Below are 18386 nucleotides of genomic sequence, written 5' to 3' on the forward strand. Positions count from 1 at the left end.
GAAGCATGCCAAAATGAATTTGCAATTTCATTATAATTTAAAATTGTCATAGTCATAGATTAATGTTATTATGATCAGATTTTCTAGGAATCTATTCTTGAACTTGTCTTACATAAAACAATACTATTATTTTATAATTCTTCTTGTGGTCATTTTATGTGGGAACACCAGACCTTGAGCAGAGACCCACTTCCCCTTCTGCCTGGGAGTAGGCAGCTGTAAGACAATGTTTACTAAAAACATGTTTACTAAAAACGATACAATGCCCGGGGCAATAAGTTCCTGGAAAAGGCCTTCCCACGGAAACCGCCCTGACCTCGACCTTGTCCAAAGACTAACCGCACCTTCAAACCCACACACATCCACCTCTGGTGTCATAGCAGAACCAGCCAGGGGAGAGGAGAGAGCAGAAGCTTCTCTGGTGGGAGCCTTTCTTAGGAAGTTTTCTTGAGCCTTTTTGGGGCCTGCTTAAAGTTTTCTTTACATCATTGAACAAGTCTCTGTGTTGTCAATCCCCGACACCCTCTGCACGTTCTCGGACACAGGCCGCACAGCAGACGTGAAAATTTTATACATGATTCTTTGCTCTTCATAACCCAAACCAATGTAGTACAGTTTAAGTAGCAGGGTGACGATGGGATGGCGTCAAGAAATGATACAGAGACTCTTAGGCTTCCTGCTTTTGTAGAGGATCAGAGTTACATCATCAGTCACCTGGTAATATAGCTCACAACTTCCTGTAATAATTCTAGCCCTAAGGCATTGTAATACCCTCTTCTAGCCTCTGGGGGTACCCATAGTCACACATGTATACAAGCACAGGGAGAGAGAGAGAGAGAGAGAGAGAGAGAGAGAGAGAGAGAGAGAGAGAGAGAGAGAGAACAGAAGAGAATTTAAGAATCTAGGAGTGAATATGAGCAAATCTTTAGGAAAATTTTCCACAAATATCATTCTTTCATTTGTGTTTCCCTCCTTCCCTTCACCTGTACTTACTTTTTTCCCTTTTATCCATTTTTTAAAAAGATCTTTTTAATCTCACTTGTTAGAACATTGCTACCTCAACAATCTCTCCCAGACTCAATTCCACCTTCTCAGAAGAAATAATCTGCATGAAAATCTGAATAGTAGAGTGTGGACACCTATCCAGAAAGCCCTGATGAGGAAGAGTCTGACCACCAAGAGCCAGAGCAGATTGGCTGCCATCTATAGCAGGTTTGTGAGAGTATTGCTGTTCATGGCAACTCATTACAGGTTCTTCAGTGGAAGTAAGAAATGAAAAGCTTATATTACATTTGAGGCTACAATGATCAACAAAGTGTTTCCCTTTGTAGCTGATTTTTCTGAAGATGCTATCATCAGGATTATAGCTTCAAACTGCCTAGATTCATTTACACAAACAATTGAAACAATTGATGCATTCACAAGACTGGCTTAGCGATTCATGCTTTTTATTTTCTTTTTTTCCTTCTGGATCCTTTCTGTGACCACTCAGTGATGCATTTGCTTGTATGCATTGAAAGTATGAGTGACAACTGAGGAGAGTTGAGGATTAAAGTAATGAATTTGTAGCTAAACACGAAAGGTTCTCCTATTTCAGTGCAGAGCTGAAAAGCACAAGCACAGATAAAATAATTGAGACAGGTTTATTACCTGCATCATGCAAAGAAAGAGTAAATACTTCCTTCAGGGAGCCCAAACGTATCCACATAGGAAATACATATCGAGGAAGCACATTAGAGCAAGCTTGGCTCAAAATCACAGAGAACATTTCTGAAAGTGCCCAAGAACCTTCCTAGGTGTGCCTAGTGTTGGAAAGATTGGGAAGTTATGAAGGTGATAGAATGGGAAGCTATGCATATGGTTCAGGTTACTTTATATAAAAATATTTTAGTTTAAACTAAAGAAAAAGTCATGACCATGTACATCAGTATTGGAGTTTGCCATTAGCTTCAATTGCTTCCCCCAGCTGGTAACCCATTAAGCCATACTGTTAGCCATATTTCTGAACGATTTAAAGTAAGGTCTTTAGAAGAAAGACTGGTTTGAAACTAGTGTGTTGAGGTACATGTCTTTCTTAATGACATAACCATATAGTCATTTAATGTTTATACGAGAATTTTAAATCTTCTTTTATCTTCAGTAAGTGTGTGTTGAAGACACTTTAGTGCGTATTGCAAGCCCTCATCATTTTCCAGCTATCTAGACCTATATTTTATTTCTATTACTGCCTATTCATACCACAAAAATAAGTTATGTCAAGGGAAATTAATTCCCCTTCCTCAGTGGGGCCCACTGTATGCAAACTTGTTCATTTTCCTGTGGTCTTTGGATTGGTTGTCAGTACTGTATCCTCAGTTAAGCAAGCTATCAGATTCAGAGACTGGTAGTTTTGGTTGCAGTACCTGGCCAACCACATTTCTTTGATCTTCAAGATTTGCTGAGAGTTTACAGTCTTGGTTATGTGGCCTCTGCCTTCTGCATGGCTTTATTGTGGACTTAGGCCATTTTTACTTTGGACTAATATAAGTATCTTTTAAGCTTTCATGTTGCCCTCTATTTTTGTTTTTATGTATCAGGACATCACCAAACAAAGAAACAATCAAAACCCTCATATGCTTCTGTGAGAATAATGAGGTAAATACCTTTCAGATTTAGGATGACTGGAAGGTTCCATTGCAAATAAGGTGCTTTTGAATTTGATCTAAGTACAGATTGTTGCTGTTATCTATCTGACATATAAACTGATTTTGACTATCCATAAATCCCACTATATGCTACTAATGCTTTTATGTAATCATACAATGCTTCTATGTCTCATAATTGTAAGACTTGATGCACAGCATAGTAAATGTAGATTCTCATTTGAGCTCTTCCAGAGTGTAAATAGTGTCCTTTTCCTTCTTTACATCTATGTTAGGGAGGTGCCTGCAACAGAACAAGTGTTGACTATTACTGCTTAAACAGAAGTGTATATGTTCAAAAGATTCTGTATTTTTTATTCAACTTGGCAAGCATTATATGCACTTCAGAAATTGAACGTATGTTCTAACGTTCCTTCTCCTCTTGTAGAACATCAGTAATAATTGCCTTGTGTTGCAGAAATTTATTTGCTGCAGAATTCTATGCCATGGCTGACATATAGAATTTATAATTTTGAGAACAGTTTTTTTTAAATGAGCCACAAGGTTTTCTTTTTTAATATTTTTATCTTTTTTGAACTTATAATTACATAAACTCTCCCTTGTCTTTCTTCTCTCTGAACCCTCCTGTTCACCATTCCTTGCTCTTTCAAATTCCTGGCTCCTTTTTTTGTTGTTATCCTCAATTGTTTTATAAAAATACATGTTTTAAATAAAATGTATTCCAATTATGGATACCCTCAAATCCAAGCCTTTCTCCCTCCCTCCCTCCCTTCCTCTCTTCCTTCTTCCCTCTCCCCTTTTTTCTTTTTCTTTCTTATTTTGTTATAAAACAAACAGGTATAAAACTAAGCCCTAAATGGATGTTTCCTTCAAATCCCTCCCTTTAGGTCTAGGGAACCCAGGGAAGAAGAAGTGGAAAGAGTGTAAAAGAGAGAAGGGACAGGGGACACTAAGAAAAAACGAGGGCCTCTAAATCAGTATAATCAAAGCTCATACGAAGTCACAGAGACAGAGGCAGCAAGAACAGGTACTTTGCATATAAATTGTGTCTTCCAGCTTAGTGTTTTTGTATTTTGGTACATAGGACAGTAGATAATCAGCAAACATTTGTTGAAGACTTGAATATGTAAACTAGTGAATGAATAATGTTGAAAATAATAATAATAATAATAATAATAATAATAATAATAATAGTAGTAGTAGTAGTGTTGAAAATACCTTTGCTGGTGATTTGAGGAGCATTTGGTTATAGAAAGGACACAGTGAACAAGAAACCTAGAAGTTTTATATGGACACATAATATCCATTGTTTTACCAGGTTTAAAGAAAGGATTTGGTGAAGTCATATTATTGAATCTGCAATAGCAACTACCAATGTGACACTACTATTTTTATTGATTATAAGTACTTACTATGGGTCTATCTTGGATCTACAGACTTAATATGCTTTGTGTTGTTTAGTTTATTTAATACACTACAAGATGTATGGACTAGGGTACTGGTAATTTTTTTTTTGGCTAGTTAGACCAGTTAGTCTCTACCATGTATTAAGGTGAAATAGCAAATAAATTTTATAGGATTATACTTAAAATTCAAGTATATCTAACTCCAAAACCAGTTGCATACCTTCTCTTAGCCAGAATGTTTGTATTTTTACCAAGTTTGCAAATAGAAAACTGAATTCTTTCTCAAATGGAGGCAGGCAGGTACAGGAGAGCAATGGTGCAGAGGTTACCATAGTAACATTAATGGGTAAAACTACTTGTCTAATACTATGATGAATGCAGTATAGCTAAGTGTACATGCTTATATGGAAGCTGACTGCAGACTCAATCACATTTTCTACCTGTAGTCTATCAATACAAGCATTTAATAAAAAAAAGAAAATTATTTAGAAGCCAAAAACAAAATAATATCACTACAGCGCTATCTCTGCTCAGAACAAAAATGTCTGAGTAGTACAGACACTTTGGAAGTAGTCTAGAAGTTTCTCAAACAAAACTAGAAATAGAGCTACCATGTTGCTGAGTCATTCACTCCGGGCTAAAGCAAAGAACGCAAGGTCCGACTGCAGAGATGCTTCTGCATCAGAGTTCGTTTCTGCTCTGTTCACAATAGCTAGATAAGAGAAATAGCCTAGATCTCAATCAATTGATGGGTGGCAGTCCATGTTCATTGTGGGGTTTTACGCAGTTGCAAATAAAAAGTATGCATCAGGACTGGAAAAACATTACACTCAATCAGTTAACCCAGGTCCAGACAGACAAAGGCAGTGTGCTCTCTCATATATTGTTCCTAGGTTCAATCTTCAGTTTCATATGTGTAACTTGGAGTATCTCTGGGAGCCAAGAAAAATGTAAATATAAAAGTTTAAGTATGAAGAAGAGTAGAGAGGACCTGATGGAGAAAAGGAGGCTTATGAGAGTGTTAATCAAAATAAAAGGTATATGAAAAGCAATATGGAAGCCTATTACCTTAGAATCCAATAAAATAATATTAAAATGATTATGATGATTATTAGACCATACAAGTATGCATAATGCTGCTTCTAGTCATCAGTTACCTGGCACAAAACCTGATGGCTGGTATGGGCTGTGTTTTTATGACCATTGCCAGTCAGGGAGATCCCAGATGCCCTCACAAATACATACCCTATTGCTCTTTCTCTTTGTTGATAAGATCCTTGTCTTAGTTTAGTTTTCTGTTACTGTGAAGAGACACTGTGACCATGGAAACTCTTATAAAGGGAAACATGTAATTGGGGCTAAACACATCAGAGGTTTAGTCCAGTATCATCATGGCAGGAAGCATGGTGGCATGTAAGCCAATACGGTGCTGGAGAAGGAGCCAAGCATTCTACATGTGGACCAACAGGCAGCAGGAAGAGAGGAGAGACACTGGGTCTTGTTTGAGCATCTGGAACCTCAACAACAACTCCCAGTTACACACTTCTTCCAACAAAGCCACACCTACTCCAACAAGGCTATACCTCTTAATAGTGCCACTCCCTACATGCCTATGCGGGACATTTTTACTCAAACCAACACAATCCTATTCCTGCAGATATGGCACATCTTGATTGCATGATACAGATATATAGAGAAACAAACTTAGTTGGAAGCTTCCTGCCAGCTGGCTAGCTTTCAGAGTCCTGTCCAGTACTATGAAGGCTAGTGGGAAGAAAAAGCAAGGACAGACTTACTCAGCTCTAAACTCTGTTCCTGACATTATCAACCTGATCATCAAGATATACCTGTCTGTTTAACAGGGATGTGATGGTTACAGGGATAACTAACAACTTTCTGGTTAAATTTGAGACTAGCTTCTCAGGAGGCAACCCATGTCTGGTACTGTAAACCCAATAAAACACATGGCTTGGACCATTGTAGACTTTAGGGGGAACGTAATACTGCCTAGTTAAATTGATGTAGTGCCAGACTTCCTGGTAAATACCCGTTTTATTTTCCTGTAGATGAATGCTCCTCTCAGCCTAAATCTCTTTCCAGTGAACAGCAGTGGATTCCAAGACTCACAGCTGCTCAACCTGCTGGGAGTAAGTGACACAGAAATACTCAGACCTAAAGAAAGTATTTGTGCCACTTCCTGGAAGGCTCAGAGGATGTGGCGGAAGAAAGGACTGGAAGAGTGTAAGATCATAAGAATGGTTTGTAACACCATCTTCTGGGCCTGACAAAGTCCTTCACTGTAATCATCAACACACAACAGCTGTGATTATCTGGATATAGGGCTGCACAAAACTGGCCCTGTCAACAGTCAGTCATGGAGAGAGAAGAGTTCAAGGGCCTTACCCCTCCTACCTTACGCATTAGCTGCTAAGATTCTGGGAGGAAGGCAGTCATTGTCTTTAGTTTTGTGCTCACTGGTGAGCCCACCAAGCACCAAAGGGTAATATCAAACCTATAGACACACAAATAAACTCACTTGTCCAAAAACAACAACAACAAAAAAGCACTTGAATGTAGATAGCAAAAGGGTTCGTAGGAGGCATTGGCAGGGAAAGGAGGGAGATAATTAGACTGTGTTATTCACAGGGTATGAAATTGTCAACTTAAAAACATTTGAATATATGAGTCATCTGTGTGTATACATGTGCTATCTTTATAAATAGGTCTAAAATATACAGACTTATGGATTAAATATTTGGTATCTAGGGAGTTCTGTACTTGCCAAGAGAGCTGGATTCTTGTCCTAATTTCTTGTCATCCTTGTGAAAGCAGTAAAACATTATACATGGTTGAGGGGATTACTGAAATTAAACAGCTAGAGTTAATTTGTGGGTCTATTTGCTAGCTTTGTAATTTGGTGTGAATTACTTAAATTCCCTGTGTCCAATTTTCACACATAAATTGGGGTGTTATGAGGATGAGCTGAGTGGTACATGGAGGAATCTTTGATCTGTACTTGCAGTGCGGTAGCGGGTCAGTGGCTCAGTAATTGTAGCTCAGCCCAGGCTGAGGCCGACTGAGCAATCTCCCCAAGACACACGTGTTGAATTTCCTTGCAGTTTCCTTCCCAGGATCTCACGCATTATGGACTCTCTTCCTCCCTCTGCAGGTGGACAGCGGCAGTACCAAACCCTAGTATTCTTGTTGCTATGGGTACCGATGTAACGCGGTAACCAAGGGGACCAAGGCGGAAGCTCCAGGCGGCGTTGGCAGCACCTGCTGCAGGAAGGGTCGCAGGTGAGTTGGAGGACTAACTAGGCACACAGCGAGTGAAGTGTGAAGGGTCTTGGGGTGTAGAGTCGGGCGATCTAGGCGGTGCAGTCCGTGGAGCAGCAGGTGAGAGAGGAGACCCTGCCAGTTTGGAAGGAAGGCCCATCGGTCCTTCGAGGAGGTATTTGCTGGACCTTTGCCATATCTGACTCCTGATACAGCTTAACTTCCAGACACAGCTTTGATTCAAGAGTTACGTGTTTCAAAATAAAGCACTTTGGTCAATGATGTCAGTGCAGATAAGAACCAAGCATGAGGTCCAGATAGAGAAAACCCAGCCTCCATCCTGTTACAGCATCCCCAAGCTCCCTCTTTTCAAATGCTAGTCTCTTTTGTCCTTTGAAGTCACTGGTGACCTGTGAAACATGTAGCTACAGGGGAAACCATCCCACATTGTTTTTGCTTTCAGCATTCTTTCTGCCTGTCCTTGTTTAGTCACTTCTCTCTTGAAATCCATTCCTCTCCAGTAAAAGTTGGCAGAGTAGGAGTGCCTGGTTCCAGAAATATCTGAGGTAGTGGATGTTTTAGGTTTTTTTTCTTTTTCTTTTATCTTTTAAAACCAAATTAGACAGGAACAGAGACTTTGGCCGGTAATGTTAAAATACTTTTTGTAAGTGAAGCTGTATAGGATTAAAACTGTAAATTCTTTGCCTATGGTAATCGCACCTCCTTTCCTGATCTGGTTGCTTAACCTTACAGGCTACAAAGAAGCTGACCCTGACCCCCATAACACTGGTAGGTGTCTTACACAGGAACGACCTGGAATTACTTTCCCCCTTACCTTCCTTCAGGACACTTCAAATTTCCTGAAGCTGTTTTCTTTGCTTTTTGTGTGTTTTTATTTCCTTCATCAGCACAAATATTCATAGAGGATTCATGTAATACCTGATCGCTTTGTTCTTTTGTACTCCATACTATACATAGAGATATTTCATAGAAATTTGTTGATTGCCATTCCATATTTTGTAGTAGATGTGTAAAAACACAAACATATGTTGTGGGTGAACTTTTTTCCCCTAGATAAGATTGTGTAATAAGTTCAATGTAATAGAGGAATGAAATTTTACAACTTAGTATGTTGTTATCCACACTGTCAGATATGCAGGAACTTTGACAATTGAAGGAGATGCAAAGATTTATGAAAAAATGCCACCCATATATGTTCACAGCTTAGAAAATGGCACATATTTAAGCAATTGTGGAAAATAGAGATAATAATAGTAAGTTAACTTCATACACAGTTTCCAAAGGAGGAGATTTTCTTTTCTTTTCTTTTTTTTGTTTTTATGGAGGAAACAGTAAGAGAGTCGGCCTTCAAACTGCTCCATGAATAGAATAATGGAAAAATAGAACAAGAGACTAGGAAGAAGGAGATGCCTACTAGAAAACCTTAATCTTAAATGCCAGGCAGAATACTTAGGTTCATAATTTTTATGTATAGAGGACTCATTAAAATCTTTATTTGTGTGTGTGTGTGTGTGTGTGTGTGTGTGTGTTTGTATGTGTTGCATGGGAGGCCAGAAAATGAGTGCAGAGAAGGTTTCCTCATTTTACCATGTGGATTCCTAGACTTGGATTTAGACTTTTAAGATTGTTGGCAAGAACTTCTAACTGCCGAGGCATCTTGCTGGCCATAGAGAACTAGAGAAGCAACTGGATACCAGAAAAAGTATTCAGTGGTATTTCAACTGTGTCACTAAAACAGTTTTAAAATATGTAATCTTCTAATGTATGAAGGGTGATGACTGGGAGAGAGGAAATAATATTTACCAAGAAAATCTTGGACTTATTTAGGTATTTAGATTATTATTAATTTGACTCAATTGTGTTGAGTGTATAGAACTGTAACTAGATTTAAAGTCTTAAGAGCAGCTGACAGGTCTAGCATTAGAACAAGGAATAGAAGAGTAGTTCTGATGCCTTTACCATCTTCACATGCTTAAGGTTCTAATGCCTAAAACTTCTTGGGAAAACAGTAACTGTGGATCATATGAAAAAATATTAAAGTTGTAATTTAAAGATGCAACAATTTCATTGTTGCTTATAATTTTTTTCTTCCTTTTTTAAATTTAAGTTAGAAACAAGCTTGCTTCACATGTCAATCCCAGCTCCCTCTCTCTCCCCTCCTCCCGCGCCCTCCCCACCAGGCCCCTCATTCCTCCACCCAATCTCCATTCTGATCCCCAGTGAGGGTGAGGTCCTCCATGGAGGATCTCCGGAGTCTTTCATTTCATCCAGGGCAGGGCCTAGGCCTTCCCCCAAGAGTCAGAGGCTGCTTATAATTATATAAATATTTTATTTGATACTGAATTAATAATTATTGTTTCTTTCCCATTGTGTTTTTCATAGATTTCAAAGGCAGCTAGAGAAGAGCTTATGTCCACAAAGTCCTCATTTTTTAAAAGGGTCTTTTGACTTTGAATCAGGTCTAATGTAAGATTAAGTATCTTAAATTCAGTATTTTTTCTCATCATTTTAAATTTGAAAGTGTCCTAAAAGGCTATCTTACTTCGATATCTAAATACAAACATTCCCAGTTGTTTAGAAAAGAAATGGCATCCAGAATGAAATATTGGGCTAAGTATGATCTGCTTAGAACCACGAAGGCTTGCCTCATCAGATATTCTGAGGGGATAAAAGGCTGCCAAAGGCTTGCAGTTGGACTACCTGACTGATGTCAGGGCCTCTAGTGGGAAAACACGATGTGCATTTACTTAATTTACTGCTCACACACAGGATCTCAGGTTGATGATCATGTATGATCGCTTCATACCGTAAACTTTTTAAAGATTGGACAGACAGAAATTAGGTGTTAACATGAGATATGCTGAAATTGAAATTTAATATTACCTTAGAACTTTGAACCAAGTGTTTTCCCATGCAAGTACTAATCAGGCCCAACCTTGCTTAGCTTCCAAGATCAGGGGGGTGTGACTGTAGAAATTGTTCTCTAATTAACTTAATTTTTATTTAACATTTCTTTCATGAATCTCAGATTTCCATGTACTGTATCACCAAATGACCTAAAAGTCTTTAACGCTCCCCAAAGAATCTAATGGTTAGAAACTTTAAAAAATATGTTCTAAAGTAAAAAAAGAAAGAAAGAAAAATCAACCTCAGTTCTTGGCTCTTAAATTTTAGGATATATGGTTATCTGAGTCATTAGGGGAATGAACTAACCCCCATAACAGTCTCAGTTATGGCAGGCTGTGTTCACTCTTGCTCTTCTGGCCATATACAGTCAAGGACAGCTATGGGCATAGTCACAAACTGTAAGCTTACTTTAACCATTATGAGTTTTTGAGTTTCACCGTTATTGAGTGTTAACTTTTTGGGTTATGACATCATCTCTCAAGTTCAAAAGTCTGACAAATCTGATATAGTTTTTCTCAAATTTCTCATTCTACCATTGAAACAGTGCTAAGTTCCTTGGAAACTTGGGCTAACTCTTAGTACCTTTTTTTAAAGCTTCATAGGTCCTCATACATTCCTTTCTTCCATTCTGTGGTAGCGAAGTAATTGGATTTCTTTCCTAAAATGGCAATGTTTGTAGAAACAATATTAGATTGTAGTAGTAAGTCTGGCACCATATTGGATGCATATATGTTAGTGAAAATTGTTCTAGAAGACAGAAAATTATGTAAACAATCAACTGGGTAAACAAAATAATGTGAGGTAGCTTATAATCACCTGTAACTTCAGGTCAAGGATATTTGAACATATGTGGTGCACATACATAAATACATACACTCAGACACATATATAAAATAAATGCACAAGTAAACAAATATTTAGGAAAAAAGAAGTTATTTGTATCATATAATTTAATTTGTGCCTCAAGCTTTATGTTTTGCTACTTATGATTCAGACATTGCTGTAGTTTTGCCGTCTTGAGAAAGATGACTAATTCTCTGTTGGCTTTACCCAAAGAAAAAGGGAGAATAGCATGACTCACCATCATAATCTTTCATTTTTATGCATACAATAAATTGGCTTACGTGCATGACTTGATAAACATTTAATTGAAAAGGAGCTTCACTAACTACATTCAGTAAAGTGGAGTGCCCTCTGAATAAGACTGTTTATTGGCTAAATCGCATTATCCTCAGAGCTATAAATCTGAATCACCTCATTCTAATGAGATTTACAGGCCTTTCTTTCATCCTTTGTATGGATAGAATCAATCCTTGTGTAGAAGTCAACCTTCCTGTGTATGCACATGCATGGAGAGCCACATCACATAAAGATCCAAATGTGCAAAGGAAGTTTGGACAATGGATAATTTTTGATTAACTGGGAATATTAACTCTGGAGATCCTCTCTGTTCTCTTTTGGATGGTAATTATGAAAGTTTAGGCTTTTATGAAGTTATCAAGTGAGGAGAGGGGGCCAGGAGTCTGGTTTCCTGATTAATATCAGAAGCAGAGATGAACTTTATCTTACTATTTGGGAATATTTCTGAAAGAATGTTTTACACCTCCCACCCCGTGTGTGTGTGTGTGTGTGTGTGTGTGTGTGTGTGTGTGTGTGTGTGTGTGTGTGCACTCACTCATGTCGATTATAATTCACTATCACTTCCCACCTTGAAGAAACAACTCTCACTGAACTTGCAGCTCAGCCAGTGATACTCCAGCATCCTGTCTCAGCCCCATCCTGAGCCCCAGCATTGGTGTAACAGATATCTGCCACTGTCATTTACATGGGTACTGGAGAATGAAAAGGAGGGCCTCATGCTTACTCAGCAAATACTTTATGGGATGAGCCATCTCTCCAGTGTCCCCTGGAGATACTTAAAAGTTAGCTTTTGTAGCCTATACTTGATAAAAATTGACAAAGCTACTTCCCAAAGAGCTGTTTCTTAAAGGTGGAAGAGTAGATAAGCATTCCAATTGCAAATGCTGTGTCTTTTTCCTCAAAAGCAACCCAGATATTTGTTTTTCATTGCTGAGATACCTTTAGATACATGACCCTTACTTTATCTTTGAGAGACAAGACTTTTGGTGCCTGAGTGGGAGTCAGGTGCTTTTACTAGAAGCTTTCTTTGGTCAGAATGTCCCATAGTCCCTCAATATTGTAATCGTTCTGTGGGCTTTCCCTAGTCAGAGTCTCTCAGATGTAGACACCATGTTTGTTTTGTTTTGGCCAGTGCAGTTTTGTTACACAGGGGCTATGTGGAACAGCTAGAATTATTTCTGTTCATTGAAATTATAAATATACTCACTATGTAGTATAACAGCCAAAATTTTGTGATTTTATCTCTGTACTGAAACGTTCAAATTATTTCCTTCACACTTAGTGACTTTTTCTTATGTATTTGTTGGCTATTTGTATGTCTTATTTTCAGAGTGTTCAGATATTTCTCATTTTAAAATTGGATATAATTGTTATCTTTTGAGTGGTGGGATTTCCTTGTATATTTTGAACACTGATCCCTAATCAGGTAGTTGCAGGTACTCTCTTCCGTTATGTATTTATGTTTCAAGTTAAATTTATTCATGTTTTACACCCTGACCACAGTTTCCCCACCCATCTCTCTTCCCCTTCCCTCCCTCCACTTCCTGTCTGCCTCACCCGCCCAATCCACTCCTCTGCTTCTGTTCAGAAAGGGGCAGGCCTCCTGTGGCTTTCCACAAAGCATGGCAATACCAAGTCGAGGTAGGACAAGCTCCTCCTCTTGTATTAAGGCTGGAGAAGACAAGCCAGCTAGGTAGCCGGAATTAGCCATCTTCTATAATCAGATTGCTAACTACTCTTAGTTGTCGTAAGAGAGCTTTTACCTGGTGACTGATGGAAGCAGATGCAGAGATCCTCCACCAAGCACTGGACCGAGCTCAGAGAATCCTGTTGAAGAGAGGGAGGAAGGATTGTCTATGCCTGCCATAGTGGTGGTGGTGGTGAAGGTCATCACAAGGGAACCCACATAAACAACTAACCTCGGCTCCTAGGAGCTCCCAGACTCTGGAGAATTTCTTGTTTTTAACTGAGATAGAATCAAATAGACCTTTGGGGTTGTTGGGTGTGCGACTTACTCTGTAGACAGTTTTAAGAGAAACTTCTTTGTCATGAGTAGTCATACTATTGAGATTCCAAGACAGTTTTGTAGAGGCAGAAGCTGACAAATTGACTTGTGTGGATTTCCATGTGTGAATGAAAATTTCTGTATTGGTACCATCCATAACTTTTGAGCAAACTTTCCAGATTTATCTTCTCTATTCCTCTTAAAAATTTTCATCAATTCTTTCTGGCTGAAGATTCAATTCTCCTTGCTTGAACCAGGCATTGAATTCTACTCACTGAGCTGGGGTTGAAATTCAGTGCTAAGACTCATTTTCTCACACACCCAAGTCCTATAAAACATAGATTTCTGACTCTGAAAAACAAGCTCCTAAGCTTCGGCCTCTCTCTGCAGCCAAGCTGACACTCTCTCCCCACACTCTGCTCATTATTCGAATTGGACCTGTCAATAGTCTCATTCAAGAACTTAGTCTCTTTTCCTCTGATCTACAAGCCCTTCTGCTTCAAAGCTTCACTTAAATGCTAGCCAGCCTGAATTCTTTCCTGTATCACATCTATAAGGTTTGTAGCCCTTACTATTTCTCCTTTGTTATATGGCTTTTATATGCAAGTTTATATGCTGTTTTTGACTTTAAACTATTCTAGCTCAGAAACAAATCTCCTCAGGCCTTGACTCTTTTTACCTCTCAGTACAATGCCATGAATATATTAGAATCCTAGTACATATTTACTGGTGTACAGGGCACACAGCACTAAATAATTTGGACATTTAGGACTATGGCCACTTCGATATTTTTAAAAGAGCTTCTGAGATTTAAAGTAATTTTTTAAAAGATTTTTTAAAATGTAAATTGGGAACAAGCTTACTTCACATGTCAATCCCAGCTCCCTCTCCCTCTCCTCCTCCCCCTCGTCCCCCATCAGTCACCCTAGCCCTCCACCCAATCCCCACTCTGTTCCCCAGGGAGAGTGAGGCTCTCCATGGGGCATCTCCAGAGTCTGTCATTTCATTCAGGGCAGGGCCTAGGCCCTCCACCAATAATCCAGGCTGAGAGAGCATCCCTCATTGTGGGATTTTTTTTATGATAGGATCTTATAGCACTCTTTGGCTTTGAACTCACTGTATAACTTTTGATGGCCTTGAAGTTCTGATTTTCTTGCTCCCACCTTCTGAATGTATACAAAACACACCTGTTAAATGTCATGCGTGGGCACAAATCCAGAGCTTTATGCATGACAGGCAACAGTTTTTCATTGAGATACATCTGTAGTCTTAGATTCGACAATTTTTATTGATATGAAATATAGCAGTGGTGCATATGATTATGTAGTTCAGTATTGCAGAGTAAGATGTTTTAAAATCACGAATAATTTACTTTTGTCATTAACTCTGAGTTAATGAAAATATCTTTGAATTTATTTTTCATTGGAAACTTGTTTTTGAAATATTCTTATTTTCAGTTTCACCCAAAGACTATCATTAAAGTTTCTTACGTATGTGAGACTATCAGAATATCTCTAGGCAATTATTACACACCTTAATTCTTGTGTTACATAATTATATATATACATATATATATATATTTGAGCTGTGACTAAATGGTTCTTTTCATTCTTTAGTATATTAAGCATGTTTATTATTTTAAAATAGGACTAAATATTTGAAAAGGAGTTATGCTTTAGGTTGGAGAGAGCACTGACTTCACTTCTAAAGGTCCTGAGTTCAATTCTGAGCAACCACAAGGTAGCTCACACCATCTGTAATGATGGCTTGCAAGCATACAAGCAGGGAGAACACTGTGTACATAATAAATAAATAAATGAGTCAATAAATCTTTTTTAAAAAGGTGAGAACTATTTAGACACTCTGAATATGGGCAAGAGTTATGTGACTTGATCTGTTGGGGCAGGAGGGGCATGTGGGCAGTGGCACCAGGACCTACCCCAGGGCCATGGATTGGCCTTTTGGAACCCATTCCCTATGGTGGAATACCTTGCTCAGCCTTGATACAGGGGGGAGGGGCTTAGTCCTGCCTCAACTTGGTGTGTCAGACTTTGTTGACTCCCCAAGGAAGGCCTTACTCCCTCTGAGGAGTGGGAGGGGGGATGAAAGGGTAAGAGCTGGTGGGGCAGGGAAGGAAGGGGAAACTGTAGTTGGTGCGTAAAATAAAAAATAAACTTTTTAAAATAAAAAATGAAAGGAAAAAGAGTTATGTATTGTGAAAATGCAAATACATTTCAAGAAATGCTTATGTAAGTGATTGATCACTGTGGAAACATTGTATACAAACTAATGTAACCATGGCATCACTAAATGATATTGTTTTAAGGCACTGTGATCAAATACAATTTCTGTTCTTGAACAAATGCTGGAATGAGATACATTACTTTTTCAACCTTTGTAACCTCTTTACCATATAAACAACCAGAATACATGCTTACTTGTTGCAAGGACTAGATTTTTTACTTTCAATTAAATATTTTTCAATTTTCTCTTTTTCAAATGCAGGGACTTTCGATGCTGCCTAGTCTGACAGAGTTCCTATGTACTCTAGGCTGACTTTGAAGTTGATTTCAGATGTTTGCCATCATGCTTGTCTTAGTCTGTTATTTACAGAGATATCAGTAAAAATGTTATATGTATTTGTCGTATATATAAGCACACATATATCTAATGTGCACAAATGTTTGTGTTAGGTGGTCAGGCTTTGGTGCTTTTTCATCCTGAAGATGTTGATTTGGGAAGTTTTCCTGAGAGTTGGGCTCCTGGCTCAGAAAGCATGTGCTTTGCATTTCTGAAGCATGAGCATGGATCTCCAGCACTGTCCAAACAAAGCAAAATGACAAAGACATTTTCCTGAATTACGTGTGACTTAGAATTTGTAACTGCTTTAACTCTGGGGTTACTGTTTCTGTCATTTTTCAGAAGTCTTCTGAAGCGGTGATAATCTTAAGACAACATTCAGAGACAAACAATCATGAACACCAAAGATTTTGTAGTTATACCCTGGGGAAAACCTGGAAATTCTGTAAAATTAAAATATAAGTAAGTACAGACATATTTTTAAAGTAAAATAGTTGCTAAAGTTTTACATGCTGTAATTTTTTTAAACAAGAGAAGGGTAAAAGTCAAATTTTATAAATTTTCATTTCCATTTTCTCACATTGATGTGTTTTCGTATTATAGACAGCAAGTTTATAAACTATTTTCATATTATGGAACTTAAATTTATAAACTATTATATTATTAAAATGATAGTCATTTTATCACTTTAATGATAAAGTCATTTTAATGATACAGTTTGCAAATTTGAAGTGTATAATAATTTTCAAAATTAGAACTAAAACTACTATTGTTAACAAAAATTGAATGTAAAGTTATAAATGAAAGTTGGCTATTGAAGCAGCATAAGGGAAGGTTAAATTTTGTGACATTTCTTCAGGGTTACAGATTTCAAAAGAAGTTGAATTGAAGGGTCAGTTTGGGTCAGAGATCTTTGAACATGGACACTATGCTCAACATTCCAGGAATGGCAAGGAATCTTCTAAATAAGCTTGGAAATCCATTCTGGTATTATGGGCGTCAATTCTGAGCATCCTCAGTATTTTATGACATTCCACGAGTGTTCAAAGCATGTGCTCAGAGTTCCCCTTGGAGATCACCTAGTCATTGGAAATCTTCTTCAATACTACTAATAGTCAGCCAGGATGTGCTTGGACCATGCCACCCATTTAAAATGTTAGTTTCCGCATTTCTTAGTTCAAATCAATGGTCCTATAATTATTTGGTACCTTCAGAGCTTTTCATGAATTACACTTTCTTCACTTCAAAGGCCTTGGATATGAAAATTATTATAGAAACTGAAACAATGTTATGTGAGCACAGGATGGTACCATATTTAGATCTATTGCTTTGGTGGTTATGAAAGCTGCCAAATTGTGAGTGTTGCTTTTTTGACTTCTTGAAACAAAAAAAGGATGTGTGTATTTTGTTGCATGTTTCATCTCTGTGTCTATACCTGCAAACCATTTGTTGAACCACTGTCTTATCAGTGGCATACATACTCTGAGAGCAATTTGTGGCTACAAAGGGAAGAAACCAGAAGCTTTCTCTTACGGTAACTTGCTGTGGAGACGGTTTATAATTACACTGACAGCCTAGTGTGGTATGTGATGTGGCATGTAAGCCAGGGGCCTGGGAGAACATCATCTAAGTGGGCAGAAATGTGCAGATACTCAAGTGCTATAGCAATGATACAGATCCTTTGGTAGTCATTGGATGAAACCATAGCACTGTAACCCTGGCTGTTCAAGTCACTAGTCTAGGGTTGTTTTAGAGTTCTCTTTTGTACCCTCCTTGGTTAGTCCTCTATTTCCCATCAGCCTATGAATTCAATTAATTCTATTTTCTTATTTTTATCAAATGCTCCAGTTTTGCTTGACATTGTCTCTCCTTAGATAATCGTAGTCACCACAGTTTGGCTTATTGGTGCCGTGTCTTAGCTGTCTGTCCTGCTTCTAAGCCTTCCTCCTTCTAATGTGAGTTTTCCTTGTGCAACAGAATGATCTTTCTAAACACAAGTGTGGTCAAGTGTCTTGAAATCCTGAAGTGATGCTCATTGTTCATAGAAGACAACTCCCAAGTGCTGATCACACTTTCAGGGGTCTTTATGATCTGACCACCAGCCACTCACTCAGCAGGCCCACTTCTCTTTTCTTATCTTACACTAAGTGAGTTGGAGTAGAGAGCTTGTAGCTCCTTGACTCACATGCTGTCTTCTCTTTCCTCTGTCCACACTTTTCTTTCTTCTTGGACTTCTGTTCCTACCACCTTCCGTTCATTAGACAAATGCTCTAATCCTTTATCTCTTAGCTCCTTTAACCCAAGAAATGTCCTTAGTCTGAAGTCAAGGGTGTATGTACTCTCTGTCCTTAGGCTTGGGCAGTCCAGCTGTTCCTTCCCTCAGTAACAGCATAGTGATAGCATGCCTCT

General features: G+C 38.3%; 1 protein-coding gene across 5 annotated transcripts in view; it reads left to right on the plus strand.

Annotated features, from left to right (window-relative positions):
- The first annotated feature begins 7244 nt into the window (after window positions 1-7244).
- Window positions 7245-18386, plus strand: part of Zbbx (zinc finger B-box domain containing) — a 107238-nt gene continuing 96096 nt past the window's right edge. The window contains exons 1-2 of one of the 5 annotated variants that reach the window (XM_040752641.1): window positions 7245-7345; window positions 16320-16439. In XM_040752641.1, coding sequence (XP_040608575.1) covers window positions 16372-16439 — 68 coding nt within the window. In that variant the 5' untranslated portion in view covers window positions 7245-7345; window positions 16320-16371. Of the gene's footprint in view, window positions 7346-7483; window positions 7500-8077; window positions 8114-16319; window positions 16440-18386 lie in introns of those variants that run through there. The other 4 variants (XM_021230664.2, XM_040752643.1, XM_040752642.1 and 1 more) reach the window with 4 other exon arrangements.

The sequence above is a fragment of the Mesocricetus auratus genome, unplaced genomic scaffold (genome assembly GCF_017639785.1).
Source record: "Mesocricetus auratus isolate SY011 unplaced genomic scaffold, BCM_Maur_2.0 Super-Scaffold_100009, whole genome shotgun sequence".
NCBI lineage: Eukaryota > Metazoa > Chordata > Mammalia > Rodentia > Cricetidae > Mesocricetus > Mesocricetus auratus.